This window comes from Leptonychotes weddellii, chromosome 12, assembly GCF_054177405.1.
Source record: "Leptonychotes weddellii isolate Sample4059 chromosome 12, ASM5417740v2, whole genome shotgun sequence".
Taxonomy (NCBI): Eukaryota; Metazoa; Chordata; class Mammalia; order Carnivora; family Phocidae; genus Leptonychotes; species Leptonychotes weddellii.
This window is the reverse complement of record NC_138380.1, coordinates 2,393,840-2,415,317: the sequence shown is the minus strand read 5'-3', so window position 1 is coordinate 2,415,317 and position 21,478 is coordinate 2,393,840. Positions and strand designations below refer to the sequence as shown.

General features: G+C 44.2%; 1 protein-coding gene across 12 annotated transcripts in view; it reads left to right on the top strand.

The window, feature by feature from the left end:
* RBM33 (RNA binding motif protein 33) overlaps nucleotides 1-21,478 on the top strand; it is a 125,361-nt gene that overhangs the window by 40,958 nt on the left and 62,925 nt on the right. For all 12 annotated transcript variants that reach the window (XM_081799776.1, XM_081799775.1, XM_081799771.1 and 9 more), the window contains 4 exons: nucleotides 6,989-7,160; nucleotides 12,300-12,508; nucleotides 15,739-16,024; nucleotides 21,183-21,241. In XM_081799776.1, coding sequence (XP_081655902.1) covers nucleotides 6,989-7,160; nucleotides 12,300-12,508; nucleotides 15,739-16,024; nucleotides 21,183-21,241 — 726 coding nt within the window. The remainder of the gene's footprint in view (nucleotides 1-6,988; nucleotides 7,161-12,299; nucleotides 12,509-15,738; nucleotides 16,025-21,182; nucleotides 21,242-21,478) is intronic.

Below are 21,478 nucleotides of genomic sequence, written 5' to 3'. Positions count from 1 at the left end.
TATTAACTACAAATGGAATTACCGAGAGACAGAGTAGAAGTTAATTCTGTAAGAAACAACCAGAGTGGTTGTATCATTTTGTATTCCCCGTGGTCCTGCCCGAGAATCTCCATTCTCCATCACTTGATAGTGTAAGTCGTTTCCATGTAGTCCTTTGACTTGGTGTGTCATTATGGTTTTACTGTGTGTTCCTTTGATAACTAATGATATTGAGCACCATTCCATGTGCTGATTCCACTTCCAGATCTTCCTTGTGTCCATTTTTAGTCTTTTTTAAAAAAATGAGGGTTCTTTTTAATCTCTGTCCATACGTCTTATACATAGTGTATATACGCCACATAGAGAATATGTATTGTGTATGTTCTGCATAGAATATATTATATATCTATATCGACTGTATTCTAGATAAATTTTTTTCAAGATTGATTTATTTATTTGAGAGAGAGCACAAGAGGGAAAGGGAGAGAGAATCTGAAGCAGACTCCCCACTGAGCACAGAGTCCTGACATGGGACTTGATCCCACAGTCGCAAGATCGTGACCTGATCTGAAACCAAGAGTCAGACGCTTAATTGACTTAGCCACCCAGGTGCCCCTAGATAGACAGGTAGATGTTTATAGACAGATAGATGTTTATATGTATAGTGAATATTTTCTCTGAGCCTGTGGCTTATGTTTTAATTTTCTTAAAGGTGTATTTCATGAGCAGAAAATTTTACTTTGATGAAGACCAGGTAATTCTGTGACCCAAGAAATCTTTGCCTGTCCCAGAGTTGCAAAGATATTAGCCTATGTTTTCTTCTGGAAGCTTTGTAGTATTAGCTATTTGTAGTTTAGGTTTGTGATCTCTCTCAACTAATATATTTATGTGTTCTGTGTATGAGTTCCACTTTTTTCTGTATGTTTATCTGATTGTTGCGCCATTATTTGTTGTAAACCTTCCCTTTCCCATTGAATTGCCTTAGTCCTTATGTTGGGACTTAATTGACCATTTAAGTTTGGGTCTCTTTCTGGAACCTCTTTTTTTCCCTTGCCAATATTACACTGTCTTGATTACTGTGGCATGAAAGCAGGTAGTGTAAATCAATCAGTTTTGTCTTTCTTTTCAAGATTGTTTTGGCTATTCTAGGTACTTTGAATTTCCATATAAATTCTGTAACTGATTTGCCAATATCTACTAAAAATCTGATGGGGGTTTTGATAGAGAACACATTGTTATCTTTCCATCAAACTGGGGGAAAACTAATACCTTAATAATCATGTTGCCTGTTAGTAAACACCCTTTAATTCCTCATTTTCTATCTGTGCTTTCATTTCTTTGACCTCTTTGAAAGACTAGAAATACTGAAGGCATTCATTCTTACCTGGTTCTTGATGGTAGGGGAAGTGCTCAGTGTTTCATCAAGTAAGTAATAGGAGCTCACTGGAGGTTTGTGTTTGTTTGATCAGATTGAAGCTCTTTTCTCTATCTAGTTTGTTGAGATTTTTTTTTTTAAGTGAGAAATGGGTGTTGAATTTTGTCAGTGCTTTTTCTGCATCTTTTGAGATACTCCTGTGGCTTTTATCCTTTCTTTTATTAATGTGAATCAAACTGACTTTTTAAAAACTACTAACTATACTCCAGACTTCATATCCTTTTAACGAGACATTTTTTATGTCTTCTTACTGTTTTGGGATCCAGTCTAGGGGCCCACACTGTTGTGTCTCCTCTGGTCTGTGCCAGTTTGTCAGTCTGCCTGCGTTTCACAACCATACTGGTCTAGAGGTGCACTGGCCACGTATCCTGTAGAATGTCTTTCAGTCTGGGCTTGTCTGATACTTTCCTCGTGATTACACTGGGGTTATGGGTTTTGGAACGCCACAGAGGTTCGGTGCCCTTCTCATCCATCATACCACTGGGTATAGAACCTCCCTGGCAGTGTTCTTGATGATGTGGTCGTATCCTGTTTGCCAATTACAGGTAGTAGGTCTGTAAAGTGTGGTCTTTCCTTTTCTGTGCTCTATTCCTTAGAAGCAAGTCCCTAGTAGTCTGCCGTTAAAGCAAGGGGGGAAGGACTGGACTTTCACCTCTGGAGGAGGGTTTGGGGGCAGGGGTGCAATCTACATGTATTTGGAATTTTTCTGTAAGAAAGTTAAATTGATTTTTTGAGCCTTATTTTTTTTTTCCACTACCATATCAAATTTATTATTCCAATGGCACTAATACAGCTGGAGGTGCTCACAGTGACACCGCACAAAGTTTCCTGCCTGTTACATCCCTAGAAAAAGAATCCCAGGATTTTCCCTCCTGTGTGTTTTCGTCTTGCTTCTTCATGGTCCATGATGCCAGCTGAGGTTGTCAGTACAGTGAAAACAAACTGGCAGGATGGGAGCAGGTTATTCTGCTATTTTTCTAGATCTTTCAGTTGTACATCAAATCTGGGGCTGATCACTCCACACTTTAACCTGCCCGTGAGGTTCACAACAATTTTCCCCTCTCTGTGATCATCAGTGATTTCAAATTCGCCAGTGTAACCATGCTTCATCATCACAGTGAGAAACCGGACGATGGCTTTGGAGCACGGCCTAATAAGAAACTGGCATTTGCCTCTCTTCTCAGCATTGTTTTTTTCTCATTAAACTTTTGTTTTAATGGGTCTCAAAATTCTGTGACAGATTTTTGGTCAAGTTGTTTCCATTAAAAAGTACTGATTTTAAAAACTAATAACTTAAAACTGCCACACACACAGAGAAACGCTCTTGAGAGCATCTGCCAGGACATTCATGTGCACCATTATGGCGGCATGGAAAGAGGGCAGAAAGAGCGATTTTTTTTTTTTTGAATCTTAAATCAACTTTGTGCTTCTGGCTAAACCTCACTTGGTTGTGATATATTTCCTTTTTATGTTTTGCTGGATTACATGTGCTTTTATTTTTTAAAGGAATTTTGTGTCTGTATTTATGAAGAATAATGGTCTGTAATTTTCTTAGAATTTTTGTGCAATTTGATTGCTCCATCTTTCAAACTTGTAAATTTTCACTATTTAAAAAAAAAGATTTATTTATTTTGGAGAGAGAGAGCGGGGAGAGTGTGAGTGAGCAAGCAGTGGGGAGGGGGCAGAGGGAGAAGGAGAGAGAGAATCTCAAGCAGATTCCCTGATGTGTGCGGAGCCTCATGCAGGGCTTAATCTCAGGACTCTGAGATCATGACCTGGGCCGAAATCAAGAGTCAGATGCTTAACAGACTGGACCACCCAGGTGCCCCTAAATTTTCACTATTGGTAGAATTAATGTTTGTATTTGATTTGTATTTCATGGTATAATAAAGAATTATTCTCTATTAAATATTTTGTAAGCATTAAAAATTTTTGGGAAGTTTTTTAAAACTGTTCTCTATCCCCCTCTCCCCCCCCCCCGCCCTGTTTCAGAGAACTACCTGTTTTTTTCCCCTTGGGTTTGGGAAAGAATATTGAATTTTCATTTAAAACGCTGAAATCACAGGTTCATTTCAGAATTATCTGGAGAACTTAATATATGCAGGTCTGGGTCTTGCTTCCCCTTAGACTTTCTAATTCTTTATGTATACCTTTAACCCATGAACAACGATGGGGTTAGGGGCACTGGTCCCCGCTCAGTTGAAAATCTGTGTGTAGGGCACCTGGGTGGCTCAGTTGGTTAAGCGACTGCCTTCAGCTCAGGTCATGATCCTGGAGTCCCGGGATCGAGTCCCGCATCGGGCTCCCTGCTCGGCAGGGAGTCTGCTTCTCCCTCTGACCTTCCTCCCTCTCATGCTGTCTCTCATTCTCTCGCAAATAAATAAATAAAATCTTTAAAAAAAAAAAAAAAAAAATCTGCGTGTAACTTTTAACTCCCCAGAATTTAACTACTAAGAGCTTACTGTTGACCGGGAGCTTTACTGATAATAGAAATAGTCGATTAACACCTATTTTGTATGTTATATGTATTATATGCTGTATTCTTACAATAAAGTAAGCTAGAGGAAAGAAAATGTTATTAAGAAAATCATAAAGAAAATACATTTACAGTACTGTATTTACCCCCCCAAAAAATCACATATAAGTGGACCTGTGCATTTCCAACCTGCGTTCAAGGGTCCAACTGTATGTGAGAAGATTTTGATAGAGTTGTCCATTTTTAAGGAACTTTCATGATGGTTTTCATGTGTACCCTCTGTTAAGAATTACAATTACATCTTCAAGTTTTCTAGATAATTAAGTAGTTAAAAATCAAGCCTTTGAGTATTTTTGGCAAAGCCTAATAATGAGATCACGGATATACACACATACTTAACTTCTTACAAAATAGAATCTTAGGATAATTTGATTTTTATGTCACTGACACTGCCCTTCATTGGAACTTTATTTGTGAATAGAATACTAGCTAGTACTTGTTAAAAACTGTGGAGAAAGTCAGCAGTTTGGCAGATAGGTTATTTGATTCTGTAAATCATATGGCCAAAAGAGATGCTTTTTTTTTTTTTTTGAGCCCAGTGTTTAGTAATCAGTGCCTGAAGGCGTGAGTCTAGCTCAGTGAAGGTTGTCAAGTAGTAGGCTGTAGTTGAGGCAAGCGAGGCCGGGCCCTGCTTTGGTGTGAGTTCTGGGCTTGTGTAGTCGTAGTTCAAGGCTTAACTGGACTCAGAGACTTAGACCGGAAGCTTGCATTCCAGGAATTGAATTGCTCAAAAAACTACCTTATGCCGTCCTTTTGCAGTCCTGCCTTCCGTCCATTTCTAATCACTGGCAACCAGTATGATGTTTTCTCTTGGAGAACGTCCTGTGAATGGACTCTTGGCAGTGTATTGTGATTGACTTCTCTCATCCCACGTGGCATTTGCCATTTCATCCCATGTGTGTATCAATGGCTCATTCTGTGTTACTGCTCATCAGCACTGGATGGATCCAGTTTATGTGTCCATTCACTTACTGTTGATCCAGTTTTGGTGATCCAAAAGAGAGCAGTAAATATTTTCCTACAGGTTTTTTACATGAACATAAATGATCATTTCTCTTGGGTAAATATCTAGGAATGCAGTTGATTGCTGGGTCATAGACTGGATTTGTTTGTCTCTGGTGGGTTGTAGTATTTGTTTCAAAGAAACAATTTTCAACTCGTCCTCTTTAGATTTCTTAAATGGAGATTTGGATGCAAAGTAAGCTTTATTAATTTCAGCCTTTCATGTTTCATGTTAAACTTGCTTGGAAGGACTTTGAACTGAAATTATTGTTAATGGTTGAATTAGAAATGACCATTGTAGGAAGTAGAATCTTTGCTTTATTGGTAGCCATTTCTTTTCTTCCTCTGTGGTCTTGCTACTCAAACGTGTGGTCTCTGGACCAGCGTGTTAGAAATGCTGAGTCTCAGGCCCTACCATGGACCTGTAGAATCACAATCTGTATTTTAACAGGAATCCCAGTGATGGGTATGAACATTAAATTTGAGAAGCACTGCTTTGGAGCATTATGGAAGTGGGGAAGAGTACTTTGTAAAGGAGTTTACCTTTGTTTGAGTGTAGTACAGCATGAACCTAGCTGGGTCCATCATATATGTTACTCATTTTGGTTTCAGATATTCAGTAAGACAGAAACAATGATCTCAAACCAACAAAATGCCAAGACTTTGGTACTGTAAAATTCTGTGGTAGACTAAATGTCAGAATACTGAAAGGCGGTGGTATCATAGTTATTAGGCTTAAAATCTAGTTTACATTCATCATTTTATCTTCAGGCATTTGAACCCCTGAAGATGTGAGAGACTTGAAGTATTTATAGCAATGAGTATGTGCATTTGTAGTTGATCTTTTTGCACAGAAAATGTTGGGAAAAGAATACAAAACAGTTGTATCTTTGGTTTATGTTAAATTTTTTCTTGTGCATTTTTTAATAAAGTAGTTCATCTTTGTTTCTCTAAAGAGTAAAGGACATTTAAAATTATGAATTACGAGAATAAAGGGGCAAATTCTGTTTTCTTTACATGTACAAAAAGTATTTAAATGAACTTGGCGCTCGTAAGTCCCTATCTTATCTCGCAGGAGGCCACTAAGACCTAGTACAAGGGGAAAAGTGGTCAGTATCAAAGGGAACATCAGGGGTAAAGTAAGAACTGTTGATGAAGAAATTACTTTTAGTTGGGACAAGATTAGGCATTATTTTTGTAGGAATGCTGACATAATAAAATAAAAGATAAAAGCTGGTTTTAGTGTGACTGAAAAAGAATAGTTTGCTGTTGCAGTATTCTTAGCCAGAGGCAGCGATGGCATGAACTCTGGACAGTGGAATAAAGGAGAGGGTAAGAGTGAGTGAGGAAAGATTGTGGAGTCTGAAGAAACCAACCAACCTAACAGCAGGTTTGGTGTGTGTCTAGAATAAAAATCATGGTAGATGAGGTCAGGAGTTTCTGGAAGTGTTGGGCGTATGTGACAGGAAGGAGTATGCTCTCATCGAATATAAGTTATATAACTCATGGAACTCCAGTGTTAGTTTAATGAATATATTGAATTTTGCTGGAATGTGGATCAGACTTGAGGCCAGCAGGGCCTTTTTGGAATTCATGTTTCTTGGGCCCCCTGGCTGGCTCAGTTGGTAGAGCATACGACTCTTGATCTCGAGGTGGTAAGTTTGAGCCCTAAGTTGGGCATGGAGCCTACTTTAAAAAAAAATTTTTTTAAAATAGGAAAAAAAAAAAGAAATTCATGTTTCTTCTCTCAGAAGTATAAGTAACAACAGTATATATTGTATATTAATTACAAGCAGGAATTGAACTTTTTCTAACTTTTTTTTTAATGTTTGAGATTATTTGTTCCTGGAATCAGTTTAGTGTTTTACATGGCCTTGTCATGCAACATTTTACAATATCTTTACATCTTAAATATAAAGAACCTTTATATATATGTGATTTTATATATGTATATATAAAATCACGCTTCAGTATTTAAATCAAAAGAATGTGAACTCAGTCTCCCTCCCTTTTTGTTTTGTATGTCTGCATTGTAGGGAGGTATGGAAACTTTGGAACTACAGAAGGACATAAAAGAAGAATCAGATGAAGAAGATGATGATGATGAAGAATCTGGACGATTACGTTTCAAAACTGAAAGGAAAGAAGGAACAATTATTAGGCTCTCAGATGTAACTAGAGAGAGAAGGAACATTCCAGAAACTTTGGGTAACTTTTTTTTGCCTGTCTCCCATCCTTCTTCACTCCCATTTCAACTTCCTCCATAGTGCTATTACGATGAATCAAATAGGTAGAAACAGTTCGACTTCATAGATTATTGTGCCATCTAGAGAGTGGATGGTCTGTGTGAAGTTAGAGCTGAGTTACGGTGCTGTAAAAGTAATTCTATAAATTCTATAAAAATGACTGTCTTCTGGATTAAAAATGTTTGAATAAAATATTTGCTTATTTTTTTAATAGCTTTTTCTTTTGGAGCTGATGGCCTGGACCTACTCTCATGCATACCATGCAGGTCTTGGCTGGCTCTGGAAAGGTGATGTAGGGATGGTGCAGAGCCATTTGATCCCTCTGGAGGGCTAATTCTGGACCAGACTATTTGTATTTTGTACCTGTGAGTGTCATTATAACCATCGTTTTTCTATTTTCTTTTTCTCGATGTCATTTCCTCTCCATGTTTTATGAGATAAGGTGACTTGTTTATAGACATAATCAATTGAACATCATTCTGAGCAAACGCTGCTTTTAAAGATCTACAGCAGGCTGTTGCTGATCAGCAGAGAGCCTTTTTCACAATTCATCCTACCCTACCCCCAGTGGTTTCTTTTTTCCAGCGTCCATTGCAAAGCATAAAGTGGTGGTTCTCAAACAGAATCGCCTAGAAGGCTTGTTAAAACAGATTCCTGGACCCACTCCCAGCTCTTCTGATTTAGTAGGTTTAGGGTGGTACCCACGGAAGTTGCGTTTCTGATGATCTGCCAGGTGATGCTGCTCCTCTGCTCTGGAACCTGTACTTTAAGAACCACGGGGATATTGTACTGTATTCTGAGGAGGACGGTGGGTGGGTGGGTGAGAGGACAACGTTTACCTGCTTTCGGGTCTTGGTCAAAATAAAAACCAAGAAACTACCCATCAGTCACTACATTTACTACTTCTTAAACCATTATTTTGGCCCTTTTCATTTGGAAATATGAGCACGGATCTGTAAGTGGCAGATGTGAATTCTTCCTGAGGACGCCAAGCTCCCAGTGTGTACAAATTAACAGTAGTGAGCCAGTCTTACTTACCATGTTACTTTACGAAGTGAGATTTATGGAGAGATTGTTAGACTCTTGGCGGTCTACTTCTTTGCCCTCTGATTTCCTCCTCCTCTAGCTTTTGACCCAAGAATTCCCTGGACTTTTCAGTCAAGTTATGCTGTAAAGTTGCCTGTTGGTCTGAAGCAGGACAACATAAGTTTCTAAGAAAGAGGATCTGAAGTTGGCCTTGGGAAAACAGGAGGAGGGGAAAAAAACAAAAATGTATCTTCCGGCGGGAGGAATTGGTAACATTACATACTGGAGCAGACCTCTCAGGCTTGGGCTGGAGTAAGATTAACAAGGGAGAGTGGGTGACCCTGGCTGAACGGCGGAGGGCAGCGGGCAGTATCTTACTAGAGAAGCGGCATAGGGTTGGGGCTGGGGATGAATTCATCACTTTTCGGTGGTTTTGTCCTGGCTGTGGCATTGTTACATAAGTTGGGGAACTTGATATATCAAACCATAATAACTGGGGTAGCTACAGGTTCTAAGGATGTGAAATCACTTGGCAAACACCAAGAAGGGCCTCTCCCTTCTGTAGCCAGCTCCCTCTAGGCCAGGGTGGAGGTCACTTTCCCCTGCACCTCGAGGCCTCTGCCCACCTCCTGTCCTGAGCTGGGGTCATCTCTCTCTGTGCTTTGTACTTGCCCCAGGCACTGAGAGCACATCTTGAGGTGTCCCTCCTGCTTGTGTTTATCATCCGTGTTGCTTCCATTCCTACATCTCAGGACCTTTGCCTCATTTTGCTCTTTTCAGGGTCATGTGTACCTTCTGAGAGAAGAGGTTGGAAGGGGTTAGTGGTAGGCAAGCCGGAGCCTTTAAATACAAGGGAAGAGAGTCTGGAGGCAGAGGGGCTGTAAGCATAAACAGTTTGGACATTTGCCATTCTTTTAAACATTAAGAAATAATGCATTCGTGCAGATTTGGCCAGGTAATAGGGCAAGTGGAAATGGTGCTTAAATGTGTCTTCCTCTGCTCCATATGAGTGAGCCCTGACATAAGCAAGCTTAGTGTTTGAAACATAAGTTTTCTAGTAACTCAAAGTTAGGCTTATTCCCAGTACAAAAAGGATTTTTCTGTCCATTTACAGATTGGTTTCCTAAAACAGTGCACTCTTATTACCCTGATCCCACTCCCACCCACCAACAAAAGGTTAGTTTTACATATAAGAAAATATTGATTGAGAAAGAGAAGCTGCTACAGTATTTGGTAAACTAGAAATCTGCATAAGTTTTACCCATCAGTTTATTTGTATGCTCCTGGTGATAGAGATATCAGTTTCAGGTTCTGTATAGAAATACTTAGATTTATTTGACTGTATAAAGCTGTTTACCCGCTTTTTGTAATGGGATTAAAATATCTTGCTACCAGAGTCCCTACGTTGTCTCATATGTTATGTATTTCTTGACAAATGATGTCTTTTAACATTTTGAATACAAATAAAAATGGTTTTATTATATCATCGATTAATGTTGAGAACCTTCCACTCTTTAAAAAGAAGACTGAAATCATGCTCTGGCATCCCCCGTTCCTGACCCTTTGGTCTGCATGTGGGTAGTGAGTTCCCTTCAGAACCTACAAGGGTGTTGTTGGGTCTCTCTTAGGTGTTCCCAAATTCACATTGGGGACGCTGTCCTTCAGTGGGCCGACCACGGATTTGTATACAGCTACAGAACCTGGTACACAGTCGCTGATGTGTATTTTGAATTCAGGTAGAATTTTGGGCTTTCATGTAGGTTAAGATCTTAAGTAAGGAGCTCAACCAGCATTCTGGGAACTAAGCCTTTCAGAAAATGTGACTTTTTCTCAGTTTCCCTGGGGGTGGTACAAAACCACATGCTTAGCAGATAGATTCGTTCTTTCTGTTCAGGGGATGCCTTGGGGTTTAAGGGCTTAACTCTCCTGTGGAACCCAGCTGAGAAGGGTTTCTAGAACTGATTTGTGTAAGGGAGTGATGTATTTTGAATGGAAATGTCAAAAGCCATCTCTAAAAAGTAGGTGTCAGTGACTGGTTTTTCTAAAGTCTCAGCACAGAAGTTCAGAGCTGTGGGTTCTTTGGCCCTAGGAGGTGGACCTGAGATTCTCTTTGAGAGCAGTACGTGCAGTACCCGAAAGACTACATTCATGTTAGTTAGGCCTTTTTTATGCATTAGTCTATGAGTAGGCATCTAGATTTTGCAATACTCTAAATTTCATTGGCCCATGTAATATGTTAAGTTGTATTTTACTGCTTTAACCTAAAGAACGTTCTTATCATGTCCACATAATACCCTTAGTTAATTTTGTTTTTAAGGCCAAGGATCTGTGGGAAGAATATCTTCATCTAGTAATAAACAGTTCAAGATTGATAGTGGCAGCAATAGGATCCTGCCTTCAGTTTACGCAGTGGTGCTTGTATTACGAGCAAGGTTTTTTACAAATTGCTTGATTCAAATTCTCTCGTTAAAAAAAAAATTCAGACTATCATTTGTTATTTTTATTTTGCCAAATAAGCTGTGTATTCTCTAAATATTTATTCATTATTAGTCCAACTATTATAAAAATTATTTGTATGCAAATGTTTTTCTTAAGCCCGTTTTAGAAAAGGACAATACAGTGTAAAACTTTGTTACATTGAGCTATATCTTTTTACTTTAGAATATGGACATAGTTCAGAAAACACTTAAGAGGAAATTAACATTTCAGTTGAAGTTACAAATGTAATTTCCATCCTGTCATATTTTGGTGACCTTTTGTGACAGCTTGTCTCAATTGGAGGAAAGCATTTTTACTTGCTGATTAAAGATGTCATTTGAAACCATTTTATTACTGGGGATAGTGAAATTAATCTTGACACTTAGAACCACTAGAAAAATAATTGCTGATTCACCGCATAAAGTGTGTATGTGAACCAATCATGTAGTCAAGATTAGAGTAAAAGTCTGTGCTTGTTAAGAGGAGATTAAATTTTCTTTTGAATGGGGTCTAGATTTATTTGAAGGGGAGGGGAATACCATAGAAACAATATCAAGAAAATGAGATGTGGCTTAGAGATTTTGGAAGAGTTTGGAGATGATTAGGGAATCCAAGGTAGGAGATGAACTGGTAATGTTTAAAATTTGCCCTTCACTGTGGAAGAAGGTGTAAGAATGTCTTTCGGGATTCAGTGAAACCTTTAGAAGGTGTATATTTGTTAATGTAAGATATCACAGTTCAGATATTTTAAAATAAAGGAACCGTATATGAATAAGTCAGCTTTTCTCTTTTAGGAATTAAGAATAATGTGCCAAGTGAGGTTTTTTAGGGCCAGAGTCCGTGTTTTTTTGTGACCTTAAAGCATTGGTCAGAGAGGTGAGCATTTCCTGGGTGTCCCACAAGCATTTGCATTAATGAGTTTTTTCTTCTGTGACTTTGCGCTCATCCGATATAACTTCCATATCAGACTGCATGGATAGAAGTCTTTTTTCACAAAGTAAAGGTCTTTTTTGATAACTCTGAAATGATAATGAGTTTTCCATTGTGGGAAATTGATCTCCGAGTGTTTTCATTAATAGTTTGTTTACGTCAGAACAAGCAGGAATGTGTTTTATTTCTTCATTTGGAGTCTGTGTGCAGCCGCGCACCCATCCTGCTTGTACTGGTCTCACGTGGCCGTTGTGCTGGCGTGGCGTGGCGTGGCGTGGGCCTGGCCGAGCCCGCTCCTCCCCCACGCAGCCCGCCGGCCATGCGGAAGGGATCGCAGCAGCTTGAGGGCTGTGTGAAGTCGGGCCCCGGCCCCTTCCTTTTAGCTTCCCTCTGCACATTTTTGTGGTTTCAAGTGAAAACACCGTGGCTCCTGTGCCTCACTACGCGGTACACGGGAGGGGCATGTCTTCATTTAACAGGTGTTCATGTAACGGGCTGTGAGTGTCGCTGGCTGGACCCTGCTTGCTGCCGCCAGTCTAGTTCTCTCCCGGGGGTGAGGCACTTGCTGTTTCGGGGTGTCTGGTCATGTGTATCTTCCCTGTTTTTCCCTGTAAATCTAGTTTAGGCTATTTGAAGGTATCTAACATATATGCATCTTTTCAAATAGAGCTTTCAGCGGAAGCCAAAGCTGCATTGCTTGAATTCGAAGAAAGAGAGCGACAGCATAAGCAGGGGCGCTATGGTTCGAGGCGGGGAGGAAGGAGAGGAGGCTCTGTGGTGTGTCGTGGAATGGGAGACCAGAGGAGAGAGAACAGCGAGCGAGTGAGAATAAAAGATCACAGACCTGCCCTGCTCCCGACGCAGCCTCCTGGCGTGGTAATGTCTAGTTTTATTGTGATAGTCCGAGACTTTAGGACAAATGAAACAAATGAAAATGTGCCTTTGTGGGTTTCGTACTTGGTGTGTGTCTCCTAGTCTGAAATGAAGGTTTCGTAGTAGGAATAATGGCGAAAGTTTCTTTATAATGCGATCTCACCAGTGGTCTTATAAATTCATTCCTCCTGGTATTCGAGTAGTACAAGAAGAATTCCGTACACAGCTACTTACGGAGAAGGGAGTAACAAGAGGCTTAAGTCTTCAAGTGACAAGAACCACAGAGGAGCCTGGCTTCTGTCCTCTCCCTTCTTGGAGCGGACTGCTGTTCCTGGGCACCCCTACTCAAAACGGTGGCTGTGTCACATGTAGAATCCAGGCGGTGGTGTGTGTTTTTTCAAAATAGTCTTTCCTTTATACTGTTTACCAGAGGTTTCTCAAGTATAGCGGTTTCTCGTAGAGTAGCTGTCCTGTCCATAATCATCTACTTGGAATTTCAGCTCAATTTGCATTTCCTGTGCCTTTCAAAGATGAGATAGCGCAGAAGCAAAGAAAGGAATTGTAGTGATTTTTATGTTCTTCTGGTTAGCTTTGGGATTTTATGACTTTTTCCTTTAGAAGTCAGTCTCCATCTACCACATGTCCCTCCTACATTTTTATCTGAATTTAGGGGAAAGTCACACTTCGCCTCTTTGTAGAAATATTCAATGGTAGGATGCATTCACTTGTGAAATAAGGTAGAGCAACTGTTTTCATTCTTAAGCTTCTCACATAGCAGAAAGGCGGGACCTTTCGTTTCTTCTTTTTCTTCCCTGCTCCATACCCTCACCCCTAGCCTCCGCTTGCCATGTATTGAGCAGCCAGTTTGGTTATTTTGGCCTTGGAGGAGAGGGGGGCAGCCACACAGGGGGACCTGTTTTTGTGTAATTGTGTCTCTGTGATCCTGGAAGGGTAACTTTTCTTATCCACAAAGAGAGGAGGTGTGCCCAGCCAGCCCCCTGCAAGAGAGGCTGGGCTGAGAGGAACTGTGAGCGCTTCAATATTGTTAGCCAAGTGGAAGATGGCCTGGGCCATAGACGGTTTGCCGGCCGAGGTGGGCTCTGCAGCTCACTGTGAACTGGGGATAAGCCTGTGGCATGACCTGCTCGGCCTCCTGGTGCTCTGGGCTGTAAGCTCTGTGCCCACCTTTGCTAGTCGTGGTGTTTTACAGTTTCACTTTACTGGGAGGACCAAAGCTGTCGGAGATGAACTTAAGCTTGCTCCCACCTGTGTCTGTCCTCAGACCACAAATGCTCTTGATCCTGGTTACCCCCCACCCAAGAGCTGCCTGTCTGCTCGACTCTCCAGAGTTCTGGGAACAATATTCTTACGTCCTTGCATCAGTGTATATTCTCCTAGGTTGGTCCCTTGCTGCCTGGGCTCCGCTCCCTTCACTTCTTCCTGAGGGTGCTCTGAGAATCGCTGCCTCCCCTGTGCTGGTCCTTCCTGCCGCGCTCGGGCGCCTCGGGCACCCTGACCTCCTGCGCCCTGAGCCTCTCCTACGTAGGGCTGCGCTGTGCTCTCCTTCCTCTGTCTCCTTCAGCTGCCTTCTTGTCAGCCCTCCTTTGGGTTAGAGCTCCTGCGGCGGGGGCATCGCCTTCCTGCCTCCGGCCCTCTCTGTGCAAGTCTGAGTCTCCAGCCCTCACCTCTTGCCAGCTCTGCGTTCCCCATGTGCTTTCTGGCTGTCCCGTGCCTCTCCACACGGGTGGTCTACAGCCCCTAACCTCACTTGTTTCAAACACGGGATTCCCTTAAAACGTCTTTGTGTTCTTGAGTGGATGACCCTGCATTGTGTTCACTGTAAGTTCAATTCAGATCTGACTCAGATGACCCTCTGTTTGTGGTGATAAGACAGGATCCCTAACTGTCCTATGCAGAGGTGCACGTTTCACCTGCCACGAGTTAGAAGAGGGAACACACTGGGTTCTCGGAGCACACGTAGCCGTGGATGTAGGCTGACACTGGAATCTCTGGAAAAGTCCTCTGAGACCAAGGCCATAGACGGTTTGCTTTCAGAATTCTCTTTGTGTCTCTGAAATGTCTCTTTCCCTGTTGCTCTTGGTCCAGCCTTGGCCGTTTCTTCCATTCAGCTCTTGCCGCGGTCTGCTGAGTGGTCTGTCTCAGTCGCTGCCAACTCTGTCCGCCACGTCACCGGCCGTAAGTCCTCTTCGTACCCGTGCTGTGTGCCGGAGTGACGGGTCCTGCGGCGGCCCTGGGGTTGGGAAGCCTCTGTCATTTGGCACTCTGGCAGGGAAGGTGGCCTGCGCGTTGGACCACGTGGTCTGTCGTGCGGCCCCGCCTCTGCTGCTTAGTGCGGCCGGTCTCAGGTGCGGCCGCGAGCAGGACTAGTGGAATCAGGTGGTCTGTGTTCTACTCCCAGGGCTTCTGCTTACCAGCTGCCTGATTTGTAAAAGCAGGGTCGTCACGAGGACCCCCTTCAGCGCACTGTCAGGGGGAAGCCAGTTACTTTGCACTCGGACCGTGCGATGGGTGCTTAACGACATGGGGTGGCCCTGCGCTCGGCGGGCGCTGCGCTTGTGGCCGCCTCCCTCCCCTCGGGAATGTTGTCTGACCGGACCACCCCAGGACCCCTGACGGCTTCGAGTGTCTGTTTTCACACCCTTGCCTCCGTCCGTCTTCTGTCTCCATGGCTGTGGCCACCTGCTGTCCTGCTTTCCCCAGCAGGTGTGTCTCTGCCCCTTTCCCGCCTCCTCTCCCACCCCCTCGGGGGAGAGCTAGGCTCTTCCCGGAGGCCTGGTGTCCGGCACGGCTGCTTGTGCCCATCCCGGCTTTCTTCCCTGGTTTTGCAAGGAGGAGAAGCAGGCCTGGCTGCAGGGGGGCCAAGGGCAGCTTGGGCTCTGCCTGCAGCGCGGTGCTTGGCTTGCTCTGGGCAGGTTGGTTGACTGAACCGAGAGTTTTTAAACCTTTGGCATCCATGCGCATTATTTTGAGGCCACGATTTTTCCCTCTCTGCCCTGAGGCTGGGTCCCAGTGTGAGGCGGTGGTGCTCGCTGGGAACGGGCAGTGCGGCTTACCGGCCCCGCGGTTTCGTCCAGGCTGTCGCTGGGAACGTACTTCTCAGCCGTACGCGTACTCTCGAGCCAGCGTGAGTCTATAAAGGCGGTAGCCTTCCCTTACTCTTCTTCTGAATGTTGATTTCTGTGAATTTGTCTCTCTTTTTTCGTGGTTTTCAGACGCACTCTCCAAGACTGATGCCCCCTCCGCAGCCTCAGCCGCCGCCGCCGCCGCCTCCGCCCGCGCAGCAGCAGCCCATCCGAAGTCTGTTCCAGCAGCAGCAGCTGCAGCCCCTGCTCCCCCTGCAGCACCCGCACCACGCCTCGCCGCCCCCAGGGGTGCATGTGCCGCCCCAGATGGAGGCCCCGAGGGGGATGCTGACCCCGCCCCCTGTGACCCCGCAGCAGCCTAAGAACATACACATCAACCCCCACTTCAAAGGGGCGGTGGTGACGCCCGTCCAAGGTACGTGTCTCTTCTGCTGTCGGAAGGCCGCAGGCTCCCGTGGCCAGGCCGTGCTCACGAGCAGGTCTGTAAGGACGGCTTGGCTTCTCTGCTGCGGCCCGCCCCCTAGACACGCGCCCGCTCAATGGGCCGAGCTCAGTTACTCAAGAATTTGTACCTCTTAAGATGTGGTGGAAAGCACTGAGCAGCTTCTAAATTTCAAGGGCAGCAGAGGTCATTGTGCAAGTGCCCGAGTTGGTATTCTTCATACGTTCTCTAGTGGGAATGTTTGCACACTGAGTGCATCCCACTCAGTGTGTGCTAGTTGTCATTTTCAGTGTATGACCGCTGGTGTTACTATGGACACATGTTGCCGAAGCCAGCAGGCCGCTTTGGAGCAGTGGGTATGGAGCATATCTTCATGCAGCTGTTGAACACATGTTGATTGAGATACTTCTCTATCTCTGGCGTTTGAGATATATTGCTGAAAAACAACAGATAAGCTTTCTGCAGTGGTGACCTTGCTTTCTGGCAGAGACGGGCAGTGAGCAGGAGACGTCACGGGAAGAATGTGTGCAGCCTGTTAGCGGACAGAGAGAGAGCAGAGCAAGGGCCTGGGGTCGGCTGTGTAACTTGGGAGACGAGGGTGGGACTTGGTGCAGATGTCAGAGTTGAAGGAGGTTGCAGAGCCAGGGATGTCACTGTTTCAGGGGAGAGGATCCCAGGCAGAGGGATCAGCAAGAGACGGTGAGACCATGCCTTGGGTGTTCCAGAAACCAAAAAGAGATGACGTGACATAAGTGGAATGATAAGAGCAGAGAGGAACCATGGGACCCGCGTCACGTAAGACCTCAAGCCCTTCTAAGAGCCGTGGCTTTTCCTATGAGCAAAATGGGGTGTGACTGGAGGAGTTTAAGCAGTGTGTGTTTAAGGAGTCTCCGTCTAGGGGAGTAGAGGAGTGGATGGGCTGGCGGGGGACAGTAGGCTGTGTTGAAGCCCCCTTGAGCTGTGTGGTGGTGAACTTGGCATCAGATCACAGCGTGGGTATGTGGCATGGACACAGTTTTGCATTTGCCAGAATCCAGGTGTTGACAGCAGTAGAGGGTGGCGTTGTTTGTCACGGGTGAAAAGGAGGAGCGGTCACTGGGAGAGAGTGAGGTGGTGAGGTCAAAGGGAGCTGCGTAGAGATTGCGGAAACGTGGGTCACTGACGACGACCAGGTCTTGGATGTGGCCGCAGAGGGATGGAGGACGGTAGTCGGGGACCCAGGAGGCTGGGTTCGGGAAGCATGGTCTCTGTCAAGGCTAAAAGACGGCTGGAGACAATGGTCAGACAGGAGCTGAACTCTGGGGCGCGAGAGCCGCAGTTGGGCCAGTAGCCGGACAGCCGCTGGGGGTAGGCGTGACCCATCGGGTGACGCGAGAGCCGGAGCTGGGGTCTGAAACAGCACTGACAGCCCTGAGGGCCTCCGCCCCACCTGCAGAGCCGGCAGGAGGAAAACAGCCTCATCTTTGGGAGCGTTCGGTTTCCCTTTGAGCAAGAAGGGGGTGGCTGAGGCCCCCATGGGCTCCGCTGACACTGAACCTGGAATCCCGTAGTTGCAGAAGTTGGGGAGAAGCCGGAGATGGGACTTGAAGTGTGGGCGGAGGCCCTCTGAGACTGTGCTTTGCCCTTGGAGCACAGCTGTGAGGGTGATGGTGGCAGGCTGGCCTCGGGCGTGTTCGGGAGACCGCTCCTGTTTTACACACCTGGGAGGCAGAGTCAGAGCGGGTCCCGACCCCCCGGCAGGCTCCGCCTGTCCCCACCTCCTACTGGACTCTCTTGCTGGCCTCGTCCTCTGCTGGGGCTCTGTGCTCCTGAGGCTCGGGGTGCGGCTGCCGCGCTCCCTGCCGTCGTCCTGTGACTGGCGCCTGGCCTGTGTCTCCGGCAGCAGCTGCGGGATGCACGAACCCCCACATTAGAGGGGCCCTTGCCACGGTGGCTTCCCAGGACGGGCACCTGCAGTCAGTGTCGGTTTTCAGAGGAATTTTACTGAGGTCAGCATCTGTTACTGGGTATTTCCTCATAAACACTGAGTGGAAAACTGGCAGTTGGGAGGGCGCGCAGACTTCCTGCAGCCTAATACAAACAAACAGTATTAGAAGTCCGGAGTGGGAAAGCTCCAAGGAAACCCCAGGACGTCTTCTAGATACGAAAACGGTGTGCCTTGCCAAAAAGTCAGCAGCCTGACAGATACAGAATGCAGGCCTTGCGCCACAAAGCTCATCGTTCAGTAAATGTAAGATCAGCTTTCTGACGGTAGTTTTTACACTCTTGGAACCTGCTAAATGATTTTGCACCATGAAGCTGGCTGCTATAGAGCCCCCGTTCCTTCTCGTTAGCGTACCTTTGATCTTGAGCTAGGCTGATGGGGGAGAGAGTGCATCCCTGTCCTGGCTGGGCACACACGCAGGGCGCCATTGAAGAGTCGAGTGTCCGTAGTGAACGAGCGAGCTCTTCCTGAGGGAGGCTGCCGGTGTCTGCGTGTCTCCTGTGCATTGGGCGTCTGAGACCCCAGGGTCTCAGAGCCACAGGCCATTGAAAGGTACATGAAAATGTTTTTAAAAAAGTAGCAGCGTAAGCACATCTCTTCTTGATGGCACACATTTTCAGGGATGAAGAGGGTTCCATCATATTATAATTAACCAGTTTTGATGGAAATTTAACTTGTTTTCTAGATTTTTCCCTATTAAACTTGTTGTAATGAGTTAAAAACTTACTCAGTTTAGTCCATTAAATACACAGAGCAACAGAAAGATAAATGTTAAATATCAAATATTCCGAGTACAGAGTTCAGCTAGAATGGTGTGTTACAAGTATCAGATTCTTCTGCTCACGGCACAGAGGAAGGCAGCTAGTTGGAAGTGTCCCCTGCTCACGAGCCCGGGAGACTGCAGAGCTCCCGAGGGACACTTGGCAGAGGCCTTGGCAGTCTGACCGAGGCCCTCTCTCCCGGCTGGATTTCTGATCTGCCCCTCTCACACTGTCCTTAGGTGCTCTCGTTTGTCAACTTTCGTTCTTTTTCCCTTCTTTTCTTTTTTGTTGCTTTTTACAGTTTACTTTAAAAAAGAAAAGAAAGAAAAGCAGGCCAACTAACCAGAGGCTTCTGTGTAAGAAATCTGTTAATTATAATCAGATTCCTTCCCAGAGATCGCTCCTAGCTTTCTTGTTCTCATTCCCCCCAGTTAAAGAGACCTATTTTTTTTTTTTAATCTTTTTGTTGTATTCGAGGTTTCTGACAGGAATTGATGTTTAAATGCCAAGTTTAAAAATTAGTGGCACATAGTCTTGAAGGTTTGGGTACTTTATATTTGGTACTTAATTTAAAAACCATCACCTTTATATTGTTTAATATGTAGTTTATTTCTCTTTCGCTTTCGTTATAATCTTTTGAGGTCAGAGATACTCTAATTGTTTCTTTCTCCACTTCACAATCTACTGTTTTGCTTCAGATAAATTGATGAACTCCTCCCCCTCCCCCAGTGCTTTTTAGGAGGCTGTATAGATCTGGGGGCTGGATCCTGTTCTATGTAAAGTCTCTCAAATTGACCTCATTCTGAAATTTCGACTTATTGGATTAGGCTCGCTCTCCCTCCCTTCCTCTCTCTCTCTCTCTCTCAGGACTTCTGCCATTTTACATTTTATCCAGGTAAGTTTCTTTTAGCCACACTTTGTGTTTGATGGGTCGTGAGTCTGCTCCAAAAACACTATCACTTTAAATTGAACCTGAGGAAGTTTGACCCTCATTATAAGGCTTGATGTCTAGAGTTCCTTGAGTACCTGTAGTAAATAAAATTCATCTTAGTGTTCTGTTTTTAAAGTAATTTTGACCTTTAAGCTGTATAATTTCTCTATTTCTTATTCAGCAGATATTTTTTAAATTAAAAATTTGGTATGTGATATTGTTATTTTTTTATTTTCTCTGTATCATATGGCTGGTTGTTCTCTGCATGTCTGTGTTCTAATCTCTTATAAGGACACCAGTCACACTGGATCAGGGCCCACCCACATGACCTCATTTTACTGTAATCACCTCTTTGAAGGTCCATAGCCCAAATCCAGTCCTGTTCTGAGGGACTGGGGGTTGGGACTTCAGCATACATTTGGGAGGGGGCTTCAGTTCAGCCCGTAACACCTGACCACCTGAGAGCTTACTACATGCATCTGGCAGCACATTTTAATGAAAGATAACCACGCAGCACCGTGTAGCAGTCCCTAGGTGGGTGGTGGTTTGTTTTTGTTGTTTTTTTTTTTCCTCCAAAATCTAGATCAGTACAATGCATATGTTTTAAGTAGCTTGAGCATACCTTATTTAGCCCCAGGGTATAAAACTAACATGTGGCTTCTTCCTTACTATAAAATGTCTGTTTTTTAAAATTATGATTTTGTGTTCTGGGGCGCCTGGGTGGCTCAGTCGGTTAAGCGGCTGCCTTCGGCTCAGGTCATGATCCCAGGGTTCTGGGATCGAGCCCCACGTCGGGCTCCCTGCTCACCGGGAAGCCTGCTTCTCCCTCTCCCTCTGCCTGCCTCTCTGCCTACTTGTACTATCTCTCTGTCAAATAAATAAATAAAATCTTAAAAAATAATAATAATACAATAAAATTATGATTTCGTGTTCTTCCGGTAGATGGATTGGTGTTCTGCTTGTTTAAAAACAACAAAACCAAACTGAAAGTCTTGGCATAGTAGATTGTTCTTTGTAACACTACCATGGGTATGTGTGTTTTCCTCCCTCCCCCCCCCCCCAATGATTCTAGAGGATTTAGATTTACATTTGTATTTGATTGGAGTCAGAAACCGTAACTGGAGTAGATAGTCTGGATAACTGGGTGATGGATGTGAAACACAAGGCCATTTTTTATTTTAGAGGAGTAAGCTCTTTTTTTATCGCAAAACATTTTAGTTCTAAATAGGCATTCCCTGCTGAAATTCCAGCTTCTGCATATGCCGTTGTATGCTGGCAAGCCTTCTGCTCTCCCCTTCCCTTGTATGGGATTTAGGTTAAGTGTAAACTTAATATATTACATGTATTTTACACAGGGTATATATTTTTTATTAAACTTAACATACTGTATTCCTTTCTCAGTGGGTTTGTTTGTGAAGTAAACGGTGTTGGTAACCAGAGGTGTTTTCTTCCTAGTGCCCTTGCTGCCAGTCCCGAGCCAGCCGAGACCTGCTGTGGGGCCCCAGAGATTCCCAGTGAGTAGCAGCTGCTCCTTCTGCTCTGATAGGGATGAGCATACATTTACTAAGAAATATTAATACAGCAAATACAAGTGGTTCCAACTAAATATAAGTTTAAAGATTTGTAAATATTGACAATAATTTTTGCAGTGGAAAATGTTTGTTAAAAGCTTAAGGTCAATGGATTTTTGAGAATGGAATTAATTTTGTTTAACTGTAAAAGTGTTGAATCAGGATCATCATACAGTGCCT